The sequence below is a fragment of the Vombatus ursinus genome, unplaced genomic scaffold, assembly GCF_900497805.2.
Source record: "Vombatus ursinus unplaced genomic scaffold, bare-nosed wombat genome assembly UNPS02009770.1, whole genome shotgun sequence".
In the NCBI taxonomy this organism is placed as follows: domain Eukaryota; kingdom Metazoa; phylum Chordata; class Mammalia; order Diprotodontia; family Vombatidae; genus Vombatus; species Vombatus ursinus.
In genome coordinates this window covers 5253312-5273913 of record NW_020949548.1, presented here as the reverse complement: position 1 = coordinate 5273913, position 20602 = coordinate 5253312, and the positions used below count along the sequence as shown (strand labels likewise).

General features: G+C 36.1%; 1 protein-coding gene across 2 annotated transcripts in view; it reads left to right on the top strand.

Moving 5' to 3' along the window:
- The window catches only part of GAS2 (growth arrest specific 2), a 149804-nt gene that overhangs the window by 64773 nt on the left and 64429 nt on the right, over positions 1-20602 (top strand). For both annotated transcript variants that reach the window (XM_027852640.1, XM_027852641.1), the window contains exons 4-5: positions 740-881; positions 17332-17395. In XM_027852640.1, coding sequence (XP_027708441.1) covers positions 740-881; positions 17332-17395 — 206 coding nt within the window. The remainder of the gene's footprint in view (positions 1-739; positions 882-17331; positions 17396-20602) is intronic.

Below are 20602 nucleotides of genomic sequence, written 5' to 3'. Positions count from 1 at the left end.
AGTTAGAGAATTTCATTCCTTGAAGATCCCAAATAATAATCTCCCTTTAATATGGGTTCAAGAGAGTAGGGGGTTGGGGCCCTTATGGACACCCCTTCCAGCATGATCCTTCTTCTATGTACATATGATGTCTAGGCAGCAATACCTGACCATAAGCAAATAGAATCCATGAAGGCATTTGAGGTTTTTATTTGCATAGGAGGCTGTGCTCACTCATTTGACAACCTTACTAAATGTCTACACTGCCCCAGGTGCTGAAGATACAAAGACAAAAGCAATACAGATCCTGTCTTTAATGGACTTTACATTCTATGGGGGTTGGAGATCATGTCCAGAGATAAGTAAATAGCAAATATCTAGAAAGAAACTGCAGATAGTGATATCAAGTGAACTGCTTATCTAGAGTCTCCCAAAGGGAAAAATATCAGAGAAGGAAGAAAAGAGGAAGGAAAAGAGACAGAATAAGGACCTCGAGGCCTTTCCTGTTCGAGGCTTAAAATGCATGGTCCCAATAATGCTCAGTCTTTGATGGGTACAGATTTTCACACACCTCTGGGTCACTGTATCAGTTTCATTGGCATTTAATTTCCCTTCTTATAGGTCTGTGCAAAGGAATCATTAGAGATGAGATCATTGTAAAGGAGTTTCATGGTACACATAAATGTCTCTTTAACATGCACTCCTAAGATGATTTGACCATATGTGCTTCCAGTAGAGTGAGATTTCTTTGTTTTCACAGTGCCTGCCCATGAGGAAGATTCCATGCAAAGCCAGCGCGCCTTCAGGATCCTTTTTTGCCCGAGACAACACAGCCAATTTCTTATCCTGGTGCAGAGATGTAGGGGTGGATGAAACATGCCTCTTTGAATCAGAAGGTTTGGGTATGTATCTGCTTCTGAATCTGAGGTGATTTGTATAATCTGAAGAGCCTGATGAGCCTTTCACTGATGGGCAGGAAAAAAAACAAACAAACAAAAAACTTTAACTGGTTAATGAATATCACCTTTTCTTTTTCTTTTTTCCTCATAAGAGGAGGCAGTGTGGTAGAATGAATAGAGCCCTGGGTTTGAAGTCATATAGCTTGTAGCAGATTCTGGACTCCACTGCTGGCTAGTGTTATAGCTTTGGGCAAGTCACTTTAACCTCTCTGGGCTCAGTTTCCTCATCTCAAAAATGCAGGATGGATTTCTTAAGTTCATAATAAAAAATAAATTTATTTATAAACTAAAGAATATAAGTTAGGGGAAGGTGGGTTAGCTGAGACTTCAAGTACCTTCCAACTCTATAGCTATGATTTTAGGGCAGGAGTTCCTAACTTTTTTGTGTCATGACCTCTTTGGCAGTCTGGTGAAGCCCCTGGACCCCATTTCAGAATAATGTTTTTAAATACATAAAATAAAATGCAAAGGACATCAAAGGAAACTTTGAAATATAATTAAGAAAATTAAAAAAAAACACAACAAAATTACAGATCCCAGGTTAAGAACCTCTGACTTAGAGGCTCACTGGTCATTTCACAAGTTATTTAACTATCATAATCACCTCTTGGGGTGTGTTACATTATTAAAATTCTGAACTTTCACAGGTGGCTAAACATCACAGTTCCCAGTTATTATTGTTTACCTTGGGGAAAAAAAGATTAGAAAAGGGAATAGGAACACTAAGTTTTCCTTCTGAAAAATAAGACTGTTAATAAGGCAAGGCAGAATTGAGGGGATATATTAACTTGGGACGAAATTGTATCATTAGTCTTTATGAGCAATTTACCTGTGTTGAGCATTCCAGTGTTCCAATTGAGAATAGTGGTTGATTCTTTCCAGCTGTAAAAACTGTGGAAATACCTTCCTTCTAACCTATGTAATTATAAGTCAAATTGAGATGTATTTGAAGAAAGAATAGAACAGACACTTCATGCTTTACCAAGAAAAAATGTTTTTTTTTTTCTCTTTTGGTGAATTATGTTCAAGGAAGTTGGACTGGCCTCTTACCATCTCTTAGTGAGAGAAGATTCAATTCAATACAATTCAACAAGCATCTATTAGGCACGTACTAGACATTGTGCTAGGCATTAGGAATACAAAGACAAAAATGAAAGCAAGCTCTGACCTCAAGGAGTTTATAATTCCATGTTTTAAGGTCTCTCTTCTTGGATCAAGGCTTCAGTCTCACAGATCCATTATTATCAGATATGCCATGGATAGTGGAACAGAACCAAGTGGGGAACGGGAAGAAACAGAAGAAATCACACTTTCATTTGAGTTGGACTTCAGTCTTTAAAAAAAAGAAATCCTAGTAAAAATAACCCACAAATAAGTATTGCCCTTCTTTAACTCAGTTCGAGAAGGAACAGAAGCAAAACCAAAAATCCACGGCTGAATATCCTTTAAGATATGTCCTTGTAGGACTACGATACATGACACTGAAAGACCAACATCTTTCAAATTCGGGGAAATAATACAGGGTCATAGATTTAGAGCTGCAGAGAATGTTAAGAGATAGTTTGTTAATCCAACACCTTAAATTAGCAGTTGAGGAAACCACCAAGAAAAATGAGGTGACGCTCCAGGTTACGGAGGTAGTAAGTACAAAAGATAAGATTCAAATCTTGGTCCATGGCTTCAAAACTCTTCTCACTATGAAATCTTCTGTACTTCCTGACCCACCCCCCCATAGTCTGGACTTGGGATTTTGTTTGGTACAGAGAGTGCCTAGTGAGGAAACTCCCTCTTCCAAGGCACTTTGTTAACTCTTCTGCAATGGATATTCTTGAGAGTTACCATCAGATACCGAGAAGTCTGAGTGATTGACCCAGCCAGTAAGTTTCAGAAATGGAACGTGAACAATCTTTCTTACTCTGAGGCTGACACTCTATCTACTATTCCTAGAGTCGAGTAGCATAGATATTAGAGAATCTGTAATAACTGTGTCTTTGTTTAATCTTTGCAGCTAAAAGGAATTGTGAAATGTCAATCAATCAGCAAGTATTTATTTGTTGTTGCTGTTCAGTCATTTCTGATTCTTCGTGACCCTATTTGGGATTTTCTTGGCAGAGATTCTGGAGGGATTTGCCATTTCCTTTTCCAGCTCATTTTACAGAGGAGGAAACTGAGGCAAACAGGATTAACTGACTTGGCCAGGGTCACACAGTTAGTAAGGTCTGAGGCCAGATTTAAATTCAGGAATATGAGTCTTTCTGACTCCAGACCCAGTGTTTTATCTACCTGTCCCAAGAATTTATTATATGCTTACTATGAGCAAGGCACTATACTACAAGCTGGGTCTACAAAGACAAAAACAAAAGGTCTCCAGCTCTATGGCCCTACTTTAAGCAAAACTAGAATGGAAGACTTAGAAACACATTAAATATATTAGTAATCAGGAAGGTCTTAATACAAAAACATTAATTTTGAATATTTTCTACATGATAATGCAATTTCTACATTTTGATAAATATGTCTGTTCAGTTCCTATTCTAATGTTCCATAGTGCCATGGAGGTCATTCAGAGTTCTCAAATGCTACAGTGCAGTAGGGAAATGTGAGATAGCTAGGTGGTGCAGTGGATAGAGTGCTGGGCTTGGAGTCAGGAAGAGCTAAGTGCAAATCTGGCCTCTGACGTTACTAGCCTCATGACCTGAGAAGTCAATTTATGTTTGCCTCATTTTCTTCAACACAAAATGGGGATAATAATTGCCCCAAACTCCCAGAGTTGTTGTGAGGATCAAGTGAAATAATCATAAGTAAAGAATTTAGCACATAGCATTATATAAATGTTTATTAATACTATTATTATTAATTGTATGCACTTAACTGAACAAGAAAACTTTAGATCAGATATCCTTTACCTTATTTGTGTCCTGGACCCCTTTGGCATTCTGGTACAGCTTATGGACCCCTTAGAATAATGTCTTTAAAAGTATGAAGTAAAATACATAGATTATAAAGGAATAAAAATACATTGAAATAAAGATGATTTTTTTTCCTATTCAAGTTTATGAATGTCTTTAGGTATGTGGATTCAAGGTTAAGGTACATAGTCTTAGACTGTGGACCTGAGGATGGCCTTTACATCATATTGTCTGAGCCATCCTAGCTAAATCCAGATGGGTTTATTACCAAGTTATCTCCAGAGGATTGGATATTTCAGTCATAGCAACTCTCCAAGATAATCTATTAATTAATTAAGGGTTACAATGTGTGTGAGTGGAAGGAGAATCCATACTGACCAAATTTCAGATGCTTCAATTAATAAAAAGTGTGTTTGTCTTTATAAGTTTAAATGATATTGGGCAAGTAACTTAACCATTTAGTGCTGATCTGTCCTGACAGACGGAGTTTCCTCTCAAGAGAAGTCCCTCTATCAATGAAATCATAGGCTATTAGAGATAACATTGTATAGTGGATTGACAGGTGGCTTTGAGGTCAGGAAGATCTCAATTTAAGACTCGCTTCTGGCACCTGCTGGCTGGGTGACTTTAGGGTCAGGGGACTAAGGACTCTCAGTTCTTGAACTTTTTTTTTCTTAATATACATTTTGATGCCTGAATTTCAATATAAGTAGTTTCCTTTGTGATCCTATGTATTTCATCTTATTCGTTGAAAACATTATTCTGAGAAGGGTTCCAGAGATGTCACCTGAATGCCAAAGGGGCCCACGAGACACAGAAAAGACCGTGAACCCCTGCCTATTCACTTAGGCTCTCAATTCTCTCCAACAACTCTCAAGGGTTCTAAGTTGGAAAACCACTACTGGTCTTCCTTGGTGGAGGGAGTTTCTCACCAGGAGTTCTTATAGCAATGAAATAACAGGTTTGCAAAAACAAACAAACAAAAAAAACCAGATTTAGCACTAGAGGAAAAGGTAGAACAAACAAAAGTATAATTTCTTTCAATAATTTCCCAGTCTGGTTACAATCTTTCCCTTTTTAATACACATAGTGTTTGTTTATTTATTTTGTTATTGCATCAGTAGCCGGAAAGTTAACTTAGTTTAATGGATAGAGGGCTGACTTCAGAGAGAGGAAACCTTGTGTTCAAGTTCAGCCCAGAACACATTCTGGTTGTGTGATTCTGGTCAAGCCTCTACCTTTTACGGTCTCTGGGTGATTCCTTAAGACTCAAAGTTGTAGAAGAGTCGTTACATCAACAGAAGGGATTTCCCCATTAGGAATTTTTTAAAATTTAAATTTAGAAACTTTTCTTGCTCTAAATAGGTTATAGGTTCTTAACCTAGCATTTCATTATTGTTCAGTTGTTTCAGTCATGTCTGAGTCTTTATGACCCCATTTGGGATTTTCATGGCAAAGACACTGGAGTGGTTTGCCATTTCTTTCTCCAGCTCATTTTACAGATGAGAAAACTAAGGCAAATAGGATTAAGTGGCTTGCCCAGGATCACACTATCTGAGGCCAGATTTGATCTCAGGTCTTCCTGACTTTAGGCCCAGTGCTCTATCTACTGTGCCTTCTAGTGTACTTTTATTTTTAAAAAATAATGTGTACATATATTTTTAATAACCACATTTTAATATAGCTGGCTTCCTTTGCATTCCTGTGAATTTTATTTTATGCATTTAAGATATTATTTGAGAAGGGGCCTATAGATTTCACCATAGGAGTCAATAGCACACACACACACACACACACACACACACACACACACACACACACACAGTCTAAGAAACCCTGAAATAGCTAATAAGATGATGTGATCACAGTCTCTAGGGAGAAGGAAAAAACCTGACCATTCTTAGAGTGTTGAATTTAAGATCATGCCAAGAAGGGAAACAGCTGTGCCCTTGGATTGTAATGCTAAGTCCCATCAATGCTGTTTTCCCAGTGAATTTCCTCTTGTTGGACTTCTGGGTGAGGAGAGATGGGGCTTTCACTGACACCCTGGGTCACCCTTATTCGAGAATTCATTGGAAAATAAAACAACAATAACCCTGTGTACTGCGCTCGAAGTGTCTTCTCACCACTTTCAAAAGGGAATTTAGGGCAAGATCCTTACTCCCGCCCATCTGTCCCCTCCCTCACCCCTTACAGTTTTCATTTCACTAGAAAATGAGATGAAGAACATCCTTTGTTTCCTGGTGATCTGAAGAACAAATAAAATGAAAAGATGTTCCGATGTAGGAAAAATCTGCTGGAGTGGATGATAAAGCAGCACACTGTGCTGAGGGCTTATCAAGGGCCCTCTGTTTTGAGCTGCTCAAAAGGTCCTTTCCAGCTTGAAAAAAATAAGTCCTTATCTCTGTAGCAACTGATATGCCATTCTTCTGTTCCAGTTCTCCTTGTTTCTTGCACAACTGTATGGGAGAGAATCTGGATTCACAAAATCTCAATTAGCTCTCTTTAGACCCTGCCTAATGACAAGCAAGCTCATATTGGGAGAGGGCATGATAGGGAAGAGGAATTTGGTAGCAATTATAATAATAATTATTATTGTTGTTATTATTTTGCCTCTGGCAGCAGTCTCCAAGCATGTACAGTAACTTTTTTTTTTTTTTTTTTGCTTCATGTCTGCTTCACCCCTTTCTTGATTGTTGGAGAGATACAATTCTTCCCAGCCCATTCAAAACTGTCATACAAATTCAACTCTGCTGCTTATCTCCTTATGCCATTCTTGGGAGACAACTTTTTTTTTTCTGAGTGAAATGTCAGCATTTAGCTTGCTGGCTATCATATCTGGGGGAAAAATAAAGGAAAATATCAATGTTTTAGTAACGGGCTGGGCCAGCAGTATTTTTCACAAACATTAGTTAAACAGAAAATAGCTTTGAAATGAAAAGGAGTAGAAAATGGGGAAAAATCTCATTATGTTGCTTAGCATGCTGGATTTGGGGGCAATAAACAGATTGGAATCCCACCTTTGACTATGTCTCAATGTTGGTAAGTTTTGTTCTTATGCTATGCCTACATTTTTGACTTTGCAATTTCCACCTGTTGTTACTAGCTTGACTATATATATATAGCCACAAGGACTTCCAAGGAAGGTAGAATTTAGGAATTTGCTCTCTTACTTATCCATCTTTAACATTCAGATATTCATTGAGCACCTAGCATGTGCCAGGAGATGTGCTAAGCACTGGAGATAGGGTTAAGGACTGATTCCTTTGGTGAGGAAACTCCCTCTCCAGTGCAGGTCAGCGCCTTCTCTGCAATTTATAGTCTTAGAGGATGATTATTAGATGATGAAGACATTAAGTGACTTGTCTCAGAACATATAGCTGGTATGTTGCAGAGGAAAGAGTCAATACAGGTCTTCCTGATTTCGAGGCCAGCTTTCTGTCCACTATGTCACACTCCTTCTCTGGAGATAGAAGGAAAAAAATAAAAATCTCTACCCTCAAAGAGCATGTGTTCTATTGGGAAGAGACAACATGTACCCAGATCAGTGAATACAAAGTATATACAGTGTATAAGGGCAAATTTCTTTTGAACTAAAGATTTAAGTCAGGAATTACAAAAAATAATGTATTTATATGTCTTTGGATAAAGCAACTTTTTAGGTGGTAGAACCTGCTTCAAGATCGCAGTGTAAAATGTTGTTTACCCCTAAATGCATCTCACCTGTCTCTAATGTAAATGGTAAGTAAATGAGGAGTCCTGCCCAAATCCATGGACTTTTTCACTATGAATGATTGCGAGTGTTGTTTAACCCTTTTAATTTTTGCACATGTGATAACTGATTTCAAAAGCATTATATTAAGGAGCACTGAAGAAAAAAATTACATATATGTTCTATAACTGAGGAGATGTCTTAAACAGTTCTCTGAGACACAAAGAGGTTAAATGACTTACTTGGGGTAATGCGATTAGTAAGTTTTAGTGGCAGAATTTGAACCCAGGTCTTTCTGAATCATCTCTAGCCCAAAACTACATGAATTAATCTTTAGAATTGTCTTTGAAATATCTGCATTTTTAATTTAACCTGAGTATATGACTCTAAAATAGTATTTTTACCAACATTATTTTAAATAAATTGATTTTTAAACTAAAAAAGAATAGGAAGGAAAATCATGTTATGATGGTTAGTGTACTTTGGAGCCAAGAAGCTTGGGTTTAAATTCCAGCTCTGCCACTTAACTGCCTGTATATCTGGGAGAGGCCATGTCAAATCAATTCAATATGCATTTATTTACTGAGTGCCTGATATATTCCAGGCAGTGTGCTAACAATGGGCCTCAATTTCTTAAGCTGTAAAATGAGGCAATTAGACTAAATGAGCTGTTAGGTCCCTTCCATTTCTTTGTCAATGATTCTAAAACATGTCAAAGGTGCTATAGGCTATTTAATATGGTTCTATTGATCATGAAAGAACTATCCATTTTCAAGGTGTTTTGTATATATATATATATTTATATATATTTCCTTGTGACATCAGGGATATTAAATAATAGTCTTATCAATAAGAAATTACACAGTCAGATAATTGAGGAATATCAGAATGAATGGGATTTCAGTGGTCATCCAATCTCACTCATGCCTCTAAAGAAATCCCCTTTAAAACACACAAGAGAATTGGTCATCTAGTATTTGCTTGAAGACTAGTGAAGGGAATCAGTTTTCTCCAGAGATAGCCCCTATCTTGCCTTTGGATAGCTCCAAATATTAGAAAGCTTTTCCTTATGTCAAGCCTACATTCCTGCCTCAGGAACTCCCACCTGCTTTTCCTTGTTCTGCCATCTGTGACTAAGCAAAACAAGTCTAATTCTTTATATGACAGCCCTTCAAATACTTAGAGCCCACTATCATGTCCCCCTGGAATTTTCTCTTCTCTGGCTAATCAGGTGAAGAATCTATGTAACTTGCAACATAAATATTTTACAACTCTTTTGCAAAATATTTCTGACTAACCTTGTTCTAGATCTTACTCTGTGTGCCTCCTATGTTTTAAATTGGACTTCCCAAAATATGTTGGATAAGAATGTATCAGTAGCAGTAGTGTAAATTACACATTATAAAATTGATGCTTATAATACATGGTTATTTAAGGTGTAATTAAGCAATGAATTCCATTCTTTAAATTAGTAATGTATTTTAGCTGAGGGTTTTGTTACTTATAATTGGCTTTTGCACCTTAAAATTTCTCATGTTTGTGAAGCTAATCAGTCTTTAAAATGTTTTCTAGGGGTTCTGTTGGGTTGCCTCTAATTCTATTGACAGTGGGAAGCTGGGAGGTGTTTAAAGAGAGGAAAGCATGCTCTAATAACACGTTTGTTTGGGGTAAACACTTGACTTGTACTAACCATGTCAACATCATAACGTTATTGAATGATTATAGGACTTGGAGCCAGGGAATCTTCTCCATCCGTTTCTCTGAAAAAAGAATCTGCTCAACAAGAAAAGGGTTTGCTCTCTGCTATGCTAGCATGCTCCTGTGTGTGGTTTCTTTTGGAACATCCCCTCTTTTGTTGTGGTGCTGTATTTGTCATGTTGTGCTTGTGATTTTGCTCTGTGAACCTGTCTTCTGATGTAGTGTATTGACAATGACCTCTGATGGCCATAATTCTCTGGTCCAACCATGATTATTGTTATGGAAATGGCAAATGCTGACCGAAGGGCTTCCCGCTGCAGTCCTGGTTTTGCCCCGCTGTCAAGAAACCCAAGGGTTTTGAATGTTGATTTTCAAAATACATTTTTAACCTTGCATCTCAGGGTCGTATGTTGCATCAGAAGAAGGTTCTGTGCCTGTTTACTAATGTTTGACTAAACCAGCCATGTCTCAGGGTGTAGTTTGTTATTTTGAGGGCCATAGAACCATTTTAGGTGGGGGAGAATATTCACTAATTTTTTATTAGAGCTAAGGAAAAACAGTAGCAATGTTTTTATCCATATGGTTAATTCTTGAATATCTATACACATATTATTTTTATGGCTAATGAAGGAAAATATTGACTTAAGATTTTGTAGTTAATGCCTCCCCTATTTAGATGCTACTTTATCAACATCAGGTTACACACAACATTTATTTGGGGCAGAGGGATACCTCAAATTCTCTCTATTCACTGGGCTCATATAAATTTTTTGAAACTAAACACAGAGAGAGGGTAGGTAACATATTCATTTTTGTAAAATTGGTTTATTCCCAGCATGAAGTATGGTACAGAGAGAATTTGAGAAGGGGTTAAATTAGGGGAAATGGATAGATTTCTGCCTCCTCTGATATTAGGGTTACAGGGTGTACAGCCAGAAGGGGCGTTGTCTTGTCTAGCCCTATCATTGTGCAGGTGAAGAAAATGAAGCCAAGTGGTTAAATGACTACCAGGAAAGAAGTGTCAGAACTAGATTTCAAACACAGATCCTCTGACTTCAAATCCAGTGCTCCTTCTATTATATCATGATTCAGTCATCATTTGTTTTGAAATGACTTTCCCAATCATAAACCCCCTTATTTCAGGAATCTAACATAGATTCCCTAAAAACCATCCCAAAGGCCAAGAAAGTTATAATTGGATTGACTTTAGCATTAACAATTGAGACTTGAGTATGTTTTGTCCCCTATTCTTTTACTGATGAAAACTGGGGTTGAATATTCCTTATTAATGTGATATGCATGCTGGATAATATATCACATTCGAAATATTTCTTTCTCGTGATTCTGTTGATCTTGACCTTGCTCATAGTGATCACATCCTTCATATTAGTAAAATCTGTTTCGAATGATAGAATATGGTCATTAAAAATTTCATTTCAAGGTGAAAGACAAAATCAGATTTTGTCAAAACTAGCCAATTTCTTTAAAATGTGTGTGTGTGTGCACGCTCACAAAAAACATGAGCCAACAAGTGGTTGAGCTAAACGGGACCTCACTTTGCTTGTCAGGTAGTTGAGCCTCCCCTAAACACACACACACACACACACAATCTCTTCCTTCTCTGTTTTTGGCTCCAACAAGATTCTTGACCTTTGAGTCACTATGCTCAGCCCCATTCCTCTCACTAACTGAAGCTCTTCTGCGTGGCCCCTGGAGGAGTAAGAGGGAGAGGTTTATATCTCTTTTTTTACCTTTCTGCTCCTTTATGTCCTAGGAGTAGAGAAGTACCACAGAGACATCTTCCCCAGGAAGGGATGATTTTTTTTATCTGTTGCCATGCAAATATGTAGAGGTTTCCTTACTTCACTTTATTACGACACTGTCTTGGACTTGGATATAGTGCTTTAGTGTCTTCAAAGTGATTTCACACATTTTGTTGTATTTGAGTGTCAGAACATCCTCTTAAGGTAGACAGGACAATTTGATTCCTTGTTCTATCATGTTACCTCTATTTCTTTGGGCAAGCTCCCTAACCTCTCTGAGCCTCAGTTTCCTTTTATGTAAAATGAGGTCTGGATAAAATGACTGAAAATCCTACCAATCCAAACATCACAGAACAAATCCTTTTATTAAGATATATTTTATTTGCATTCTAAACCTTATTATGTTGTAGTTATCCCTTTGCTGTTTAATCATTTCAGTCGTGGCGGACTTTTCTTGACCCCATTTGGGATTTTCTTGGCAAAGATACTAGAGTAGTTTGCCTTTTCCTTCTCCAGCTCATTTTACAGATGAGAAACTGAAGTAAACAGGGTTACATGACTTGCCCAGGGTCACACAGCTAGTAAGTGGCTGAGGTTGGATTTGAACTCAGGTCTTCCTGACTCCAGGCCTGATAGTCTATTCACTGAACCACCTAGCTGCCCTTTAGAGATGAGATAAGTGACTCTCAGTGTTTAAATGACCTATTTAAAGTTAAATTGCTGCTGATAGTGATTAGTCAGAATTAGAATCTAAGGCATCTGTTTATCTAATCCAGGGCCCTTTCCACTGCACTATTTTGCCACAGGTTGGACACATGTCTAAAAGAGGGAGTCTCAATTTGAAGTTAATAACTCTATTCAAGATTAAGACAAGTTTAGCTGATTAAAAGTTTTTCCCCTTAATTTCCTCCTTGCTTGAGAAATTTTAAAAAAATGCCCTCCCTGAGGAGTTACCATTGATACTATAGTATAAAAAGCATATGGATAATAGAATTTTTATGAGGGCAACTCAATAACTTTCATAACCTTGTCCATATGTTAAACTGTAATGTAGTTGAACCATACCTTCATTGCAGAATGCAGTGTGTTCCTGTGTGCACTATGACACAGAAACTTTATTCATTACTTAGACATTAGGCTAATCTTATATTTCTAAAGCAGGCAAAATTCCACGTGACATTTGATGCCTATAAGATTTTTGACAGAATGCAGGGCATGGAGTTGGGCCTCCTGTAATGGAGTTCGAATGGCAGATTGGGGTTCTATTTCCCTGAGGAAATAATCACAGCTTTTTTCCAAATGGTTTGATCATTAAAAGAAGAAGAAAAAAACTTTTCAAAGGCAATGGTCACTTTGCAAAACTCTGACTGTTAAAATTAAAATCCACTAAGAGGGAAGAAAAAATAAGCCAAAAAATTCCACTTGGTTATGTGGATGGATGGATATATGGATGAATGGATGGATGGATGGGCAGAGGAGCAGGTGGATGGATGGACAGATGGACAGACAGGTGGAATGATGGATGGATAGATGAATGGATGAATAGGTAACTGAATCGAGACCAGGGTTCAAGTCAAGCCTCTGACACATATTAGCTATGTGACTCTTGGCAAGTCAAATAACCTTTCAGTATCCCGAGGAGCTCTTTAATTTGTAGAGCAGTTACTGATCTGTTTTAGTAGATGGATTTTTCTCATTTGGGAATTTTCTGCAAGATAAAACTGTAAGTGTAGACCAAATATATATTTTAGCAATATTTATAAAGAGATAACCTGATATAACGGCTGATGTGCTAGCTTCAGTCAGGAAAGTCTGGGTTAAAGTTTTGCTTTTTATACTTATTGGTTTTGTGACCCTGAGCAAGCCTTAGTCTTTCAGTGTGGTAGGCAATACCCTACAAATATTAATTGTATGGCAGGAATCATCCTACATTGGTGAAAGGAATATCCTCATTGGAAATTCCCTACACTAATGAAATCGTAGGTCTGATCTTAAGCACAAATATATTACATATGATGCAATCGTATCTTTCAAGATTTACATTTTGTGTAATTTATATATATATGTATATATATGATTATATATAATATATAAAAAGATATATAAAAAGATTATATATATATAATCTTTTGGCAAGACAATTGGGGTAATTCATATATATAATTCATATATATAAATGTATAATTCATATATATTATAATATGATTATATATATATATATATATATATTTATATATATATATGAAAAATCTTTTGGCAAGACAATTGGGTTAAATGACTTGCCCAGAATCACATAGCTAGTAAGTGTCAAGTGTCTGAGGTCAGATTTGAACTCAGGTTCTCTTGACTCCAGGGCCAGTGCTCTACGTACTACGCCACCTAGCCGCCCCCAACTTCTACATATTGTTGAGAACATGAACAAATAAATGAATTTAAAATGAATGACAAACATTATGGTATGCCAAGGTTTTCAATTTTCTACCATCGTAACATCTTACCCTTCTTTTCTCCCCCCACAAAAAAAATAGTAAAAAGAATGGGAAAATGTTTCATTTAACCATCCCAGCACAGGCTTAAGTTCTAAGGAGACTAGTCAGCTGCTCTAACTAGCAATTAACAAAGACTGTTTTGAAAATATAAGCATATGAATGATCTAGTTCTTAAGGATAAAATGAAATTTATAATTTTCAGAGCATGGTGCCTTTTCCATTTCAACAACTGCTTGGTTTCTAATATAAATTATTAATAGCCATGACATCCCTGAATGTACTATTTATATAAGCTGCCTTAATTGACCTATTTGATCTGAACCTAATAGAATTTGAGATTAAATATTTTTGATATACATAATTAAGGGAAATGAGAAACACATTGACTAGCAGAATGCTCACAGTATGCATACTGATATGATATCTCAATTACTGAATTTCTTTCTCTAAAAGGATTTCTCCTCCGTAGTGTTTTTTAACCACAAATGAAGTCATTAAACAATTCATTTCTATCCTTTGACTTCATTTCTTTTAGTCTCTTATTCCTTATACTGAAAAGATCAAACAAATTCACCTTAAAAGTTCTCTGTTTTACTTTTTTAATGTAAACAAATGTATTTTGCAGTTAAATTTTTAATAGTTTGCATTATTTAAACTTGCATGCTTTCTAGAGAAGGTAGTAATCTTCACTGGTAGAGGAAGTTTCTTTACCAGAGAATTCCTGTATGAAAAGAATCAAAAGTCCAGTCCCTATTTCAGTCCTGATGCTTTCCAAAGATTTTAAATTGCTAAAGTATATAAGTCAAATTATAGAAACAAAATTTGAAGTTAAGAATAGTTCAGGAGTATATTATGCTTAAGTATAAAATGGACACATTAGAAAATATTGTGTTTGAGCAAGCAAATTTATGAAGTACAGTGTCTGTGTGCTGGTTTTGGAGTCAAAAGGCTTTTATCTCTGCCATTTATTGGGTGAGCTTGGGTAAGTAAATCACGTTATCTTTTGGCCTCAGTTTCTTCATCTGAAAAATAAGCTAGTTGAAGCAGATGAATTCCAAGGTCTCTTCCAACTTTAAATCTAGGATCTTACAATCCCAAGATAATTTTTTTCCTAGCAAAACTAAAAAAGCTTTGATTTGATTAGAAAACAGATTTAGAGACAGAAAATGATTTGTCCTAAGTTATTTTAGGGAAGTAAAATAAAGAGTGTAGGCAATTATGTGCAATTTTCTCAATTCTTAATTATGGTTTTCTCAGTGACACTGTTGCAGAGCCAGTATTTAAGTTTAGTCTACAGGAAACTATCCATTGATTAATGACCCAGAGGATTAAATAAAGGAATGCAAAATAGCCAGAAGAAGTCTTCACAACATTTTATTTCATATAGTGCCCAGATTTGATACTCTTTCTTTCAGAAGCACCTTGGAGAGCTGCATTCCTTTCACACTATCTTGGGTTTTCTATAAACATTATGACTTTATAGTGATAGTCTAGTATTTAGGAACACTGCATGGTAGAAATATCACACCCTGGTTCATCATTTTCCTATCTGCTGATATTGGTTTCATACCTTTTACATGGCCTGTTATTCTCTAAGTGTTACTATTTTTTTTCATTAGGACATGAATTAAGAGAATAGGGACTATGATATCATTGAACTAGGGACACTCCTGGATAATTCAGGTTGGCACCTTCCTTTCAACTTATAGTCTTAGCTAGAGAACTGAGAGGCTAAAGAACTTGACCAATGTCATCTAACCAGTATGTTTTAGAGGGGGGAAACATGCCTATAAGCATGTGGAAAATATTGGGAGCCACATTCCCTGGAGTACAAAATAGGGAATTGACCTCAATTTAATAAGCGTTCACGTCCTATGTTGTGTGTCAGTGACATTTCCCATCATGATGTCCATAATGATGATTTTGTGACTCAGATGGGATAAAGCTCCAAGTCAAAAAATGTAAGTTTGACAATTAGTGACAGGATTAATTTTTCTCAATTTGATATTCTGTGTGGAATTCCATTTATGACAAGTGTGGCATTGTTCTCTGTTTGAAAATTATGTTATGGAGACAGAAACATCCATCTCTCTTGTCTACTTTTAAAGTTCACTTGATGATTCTTCATTGTGAAAATTGCCACTTCCTAATTTTAATAAATACGAAGTACGTAAGAAATAGAAGTTAAAATTACCTTTATGCAGTCTACCTTCATTATTTTATGTTCTATTAATTACATTTTTGTGATAATTTTTTAAAAGCACTAGGCTGAAATTTGCTGTTCTACTCTCAGGAGGTATTTTTAAAATTTGAAAATATTATAGAATTAAGATATATTTAAAAGTTTTATTTGACAGTTTTTGGCTTTATATCACAGTTAAGTCCCCTCCTCCCTTCTATTCAATCTTTGCATTGAAACATTCCTTGTAACAAAGAAAAATAGTTAAACAAAATAACTGATAATGTGACGTCTAAAATGTATGCAACATTCTGCCTCTGTGTTCCCCAAGAACACAAATAAAATTTAGATTTTTGACTATCATCCAGATTGACAGTCTTTCCCCACTGAGAACATAGCTGTGACCTTTTATTACATGAATAGAAACCCTTTTAAATCTAGACTAATGGAAAAAGAGGAAGGGAATTGAATAAATTTTAAAAATCCAAGAATTATGCCATTTTATTGCTTGATGGTAGCAAAATTGGAGTGTAACCACATTTAAGCAAAAATGTAAAATATATACAATTACTTGTATATATATGATTACTAACACCCACTGCCTTGACTTCAGGATAAGGTACCACTGCTATCACTTGGAAGGAAAAGAAGGACTAGGTGCCTGGAGTAGGCAGATGGCATTGAAACTAGATGTTCATATAATTGTAAAGTTATAACTTAATGGAGTCACGCTATTTTACTGTATATATGTTTCCACACAACTGATGGTTGTGATCTCTCAAGGATCAATGAAGCAAAATATTATGCATACATTAACCTAATTGTTTATTGATATACCAGACAGCATATTTCTCTCCTTAGGAGACTTTGGAAATATCAAAAACATTTTTTTAAAAAAAAATCTTAGTAATTAGTTTCAGGAACAATAGAACAAATTCTAGCACATCATGCCAGAGTTAACAAGCACCTTTGTGATATACTAGCTTTTGTTAATGAGGATAGCAGCCATCAGTTGAATAAATAAATCAGTAGTTTGAGAACAATTTCTTTTTGTGTGTGCACTCGATAGAATTTATTTATAACTGCTTATATAGTTAGAAGTACTTGATTTGATAATGTTTCATCTATTCAGTGTTCATTAGTTGGGGGAAATTAAGCCTGTGAAATCTCTGCTCACATTACTCATTATGATTTCACATATCTCAATGGGTTGCTTTTTCTAAAATCACTTATAAACCTAGTCCAAGGACTTTTTAAAGATGGATTGAGTATTTTTGTGTACTTGTATGTCTACTAGATGTAGTTTCTAATGGCCATTAACTGTATCCCTTGCAATTATCTCTGGGCTTGTCCTAACTATGATAATGTTAGTATTTCATGATTGAAATGAATAACATGACTGGGATTTCCTAAGAACACTAACGGGTTCTGTTGGAGAATGATGTATGAACTGTGTTCAGCCCTCAGCACCTCTAAGTGCATAGAGGCACTTCATAGTGAGTCTGAAAAAAAGAATGATGGAAGAATCTAGCACAATAATTTCAACCTTTAGTGACAACAAGAAGTTAAATCTGTTTATCTGTGCACAACTGTGAAATTCTTTTTTGTTGTAAAAATTCCTTTTCTTTGTTTTGCCTTTGTAGTTCTCCACAAGCAGCCTAGAGAAGTGTGCCTTTGTTTGCTGGAGCTGGGCCGGATTGCAGCCAGGTAGGTCTTGTTCTTAAAAGAATAAAGACAGATTTTTCTATTATTAGTGTTGTCATTGTTGTTAGCATTTATATAGTGCTTTAAGGTTTGCAAAGTACTTCACATTATCTCATTTTGTCCTTGGGCTGTTATTTACAGATGAGGAAACTGAGGCAGATAGTGATTGAATTGCTTGCTCAGAATCATACAGCTAGTAAGTATCTGAGGCTAGATTTGAACTCAGGTCTTCCTGGGGCCCAGTGCTCTATCCATTGCATCACCTAGCAGCTTGGTAGCTACATGTGCCATACGGATGCATCACAACAGCTTACGGTAAGGCAGTCAACATCATATTTTCTACTTACATGTCAGATGTGATGGCAAGGTCATAAGCAAGTAGCACAGCTGAGCAAATTATCTGGGACATCCCACTTTGTCTCATGACTGCTTTTCACACCCCAACTTTTCATCCATTCTCTTTCCTTGACCCTCTTGTAATGTTTCCAATTCCAGTGAATAAATCTGTAGGGCACCTCAGTAGTGTAGCAGCTAGAGCGCTGAGCTTAGAGTTAGGAAGACCAGAGTTCAAACTCTGTCTCTGATTATCACTAGCTGTGTGACTCTGGGCAGATCACTTAACCTTTCAGTCTCATTTTCTTCATCTGTAAAGAAGAGATAATAATAGCACCTACCACATGAGGTTGTTGTGAGAACCAAAGGAGGTAACACATAAAGTGCTTTGCAGCCCTTACAGTGTTTCATAAAGACTAGTTATTATTGATATTACTATTATTAAGTTTCACTATCTCTTGCCCTTTCATTTTTCCCTCATTCTTCTCTAGCTCCTTCTTTCCTTTCATGCTCCATTTTGTCTTCTTCCCTGTCTTTCTACTTGTTTTTGTTCCCCTAGGGACCATTCAGAGAGAATAAGAGAGAGGGAGAAGAAAATGGCTCATTGATTTGTACTCAAAGCCTTTGCAGTATGGTAGTTCCTACCAGAACCTTTGTTCTCCTGGCACGGCCGCTGAGAAGCCAGCACTGCCTTCACCCTGCAATGAGTTTATTTTGTTGTTGTTGTTGAGTTGTTTCAGGCATGGCCCATTCAGTCAGTGACCGCATTTAGGGAATTTTTGGCAAAAATACTAGAGTACCTTGCCAATTTCTTCTCCAACTCATTTTACAGATGAGGACATTGAGGCAAACAGGGTGAAGTCACTTGCCCAGGGTCACACAGCTGGTCAATGAGTGAAGCTGGATTTGAACTCAGAGTTTCCTAACTCTCAGCCTGGTGCTCTATCCATTGTATCACCTAGCTACCCCTAGGATTCATTAAAGGCAGGGAATCGGAGAAAGAGGCTACTTCTTTTTTAATTCATTTATCAGTCAGTCCCCTTGGTTTTAAAACTAAATAAAGCCATCATGTTTGGGAAGGGAAATTGAAATGCTAATATTACAACAAATTTGTCTTTTCTTTATTTAAATATATAATACTTTGATATGTTGTCTCATCAAAGAAGTTACTGCCTCTAACAACACAGATTACAACCTATGCCTCCCTATCTTGGTGCACTTCCTAGCCATGTTCCTCAAATATCCACCAAAGCATGAAACCAGAGATATATCAAGGATAGGGCAATCAGAGATTTTACCCAGGGCATAGAAAAATATAAATAGTAAGAAAAAATTAACACATGCATTACTTCAGCAGTTTAGGAACACCTAATTACTAGCTGGAACTCTAGCACCTAGTTAGGAAGAATAATTAGTTAAATATGAAATATTTATAATATGAAAATATATTTATAATATGAAAATATGTTTTACATGATTTCACATGTATAATGTTTATCATATTGTTTTCTTTATCAATACTTAGGCAGGGCAAGAAGTGAGAATTTCCAACTCAAAATTCTTTCAAAATGAATAATAAAAATAAATACATTGTAAAAAAATTTAAAAGAGTAATTAAAGTAAGAAACTATCACATTCAAATACATTGTAATAATACCCAACCATGGGATGTAACTTCCTATATTCTTCTTGTATCATTTTGACGTCATGAATTTCTAAGCTTGAGGATGAATTTTATGCTTCTTGCCCTAGGCACAAAAATTGCTAGTTACCTCTCAACATGAAACAAGGAAAGCATATATTTTTTATGCCTTTTTACAATTAAACAGTGATTTTAATACATTATCTAATTTTGTTCTTATAATAACCCTGGGAAATTGGTGATGACTATATAATTATCTTCATCTTACAGATGAAGAAACTGAGGTTTAGAGTGGCAATTGACTTGCTCAAGTTCATGCACTGATAAGTGGTGGAACCAAAACTGGAAAATGCATTTTTTCTTACTCAAGTTGGTTTATTTTTCCTGTTTCATGCTGCCTTCTAATGAATATTTGCTTTTTTACAAGGTTAAAAACAGTACACATACACACACACACACACACACACACACACACACACACACACCCCAATTTCTCTTATATGGCCATGAAACTCCCTCCCTCTCTCTCAAGTAAACCATATGTATTTTATTTGAACATTATAGTCTACTGAACAGTTTCAGTAAGTTTCTGGGCTTCTGTTTAATTTTTTCTAAGAAATGGGAGGAGCCATTCTCAGAAGCCTATTAGAGGGTAATCTTCCAGGCACATTCTTTCCTTAGCTGTTTAATTTGTCTTATGAATACAGAATAAAAGAAGAAATTACCTAGATGTGGTCCATCCTATTTGTCCACTGTTAGAATCTATGGGCACAATGATTTTTTTTTGTGGATTCAGCCTTCTGGCTAATTTTTGTTTATTGCAAATCTATCTAAGAAAGACAGGTGTATTCAGTGGGATATTTAATAGCTCATAATGGAAATCTTTGGAAAAGTAGAACTAAGAATTGGTCTAGACTATGGAAAGTAATAGAAATAAAGAGGCAGAAAATTTTCAAGTGGGGCAAAAGGCCAATTTGATGACTAAGTTGACTTGTAGGTGTAAGCCTCCATCCAAGCATTGAGTAATAATTTACAACCTGTTGGTATCCCCAGACAGAAAGGCAATAAATGAATTGTATAGAACTTCATTAGACAGGCTGTGCCCTTGCATGCCAATGCTGGCACAAAGGTGGTATTTTAGGTTTTAGATTGCTTTCTATTAATTCACTTACTATGTGTATGGGCTTAGTTAAATCTCAATTTATCCAGATAATGTATTATAAACTTCAAGGATC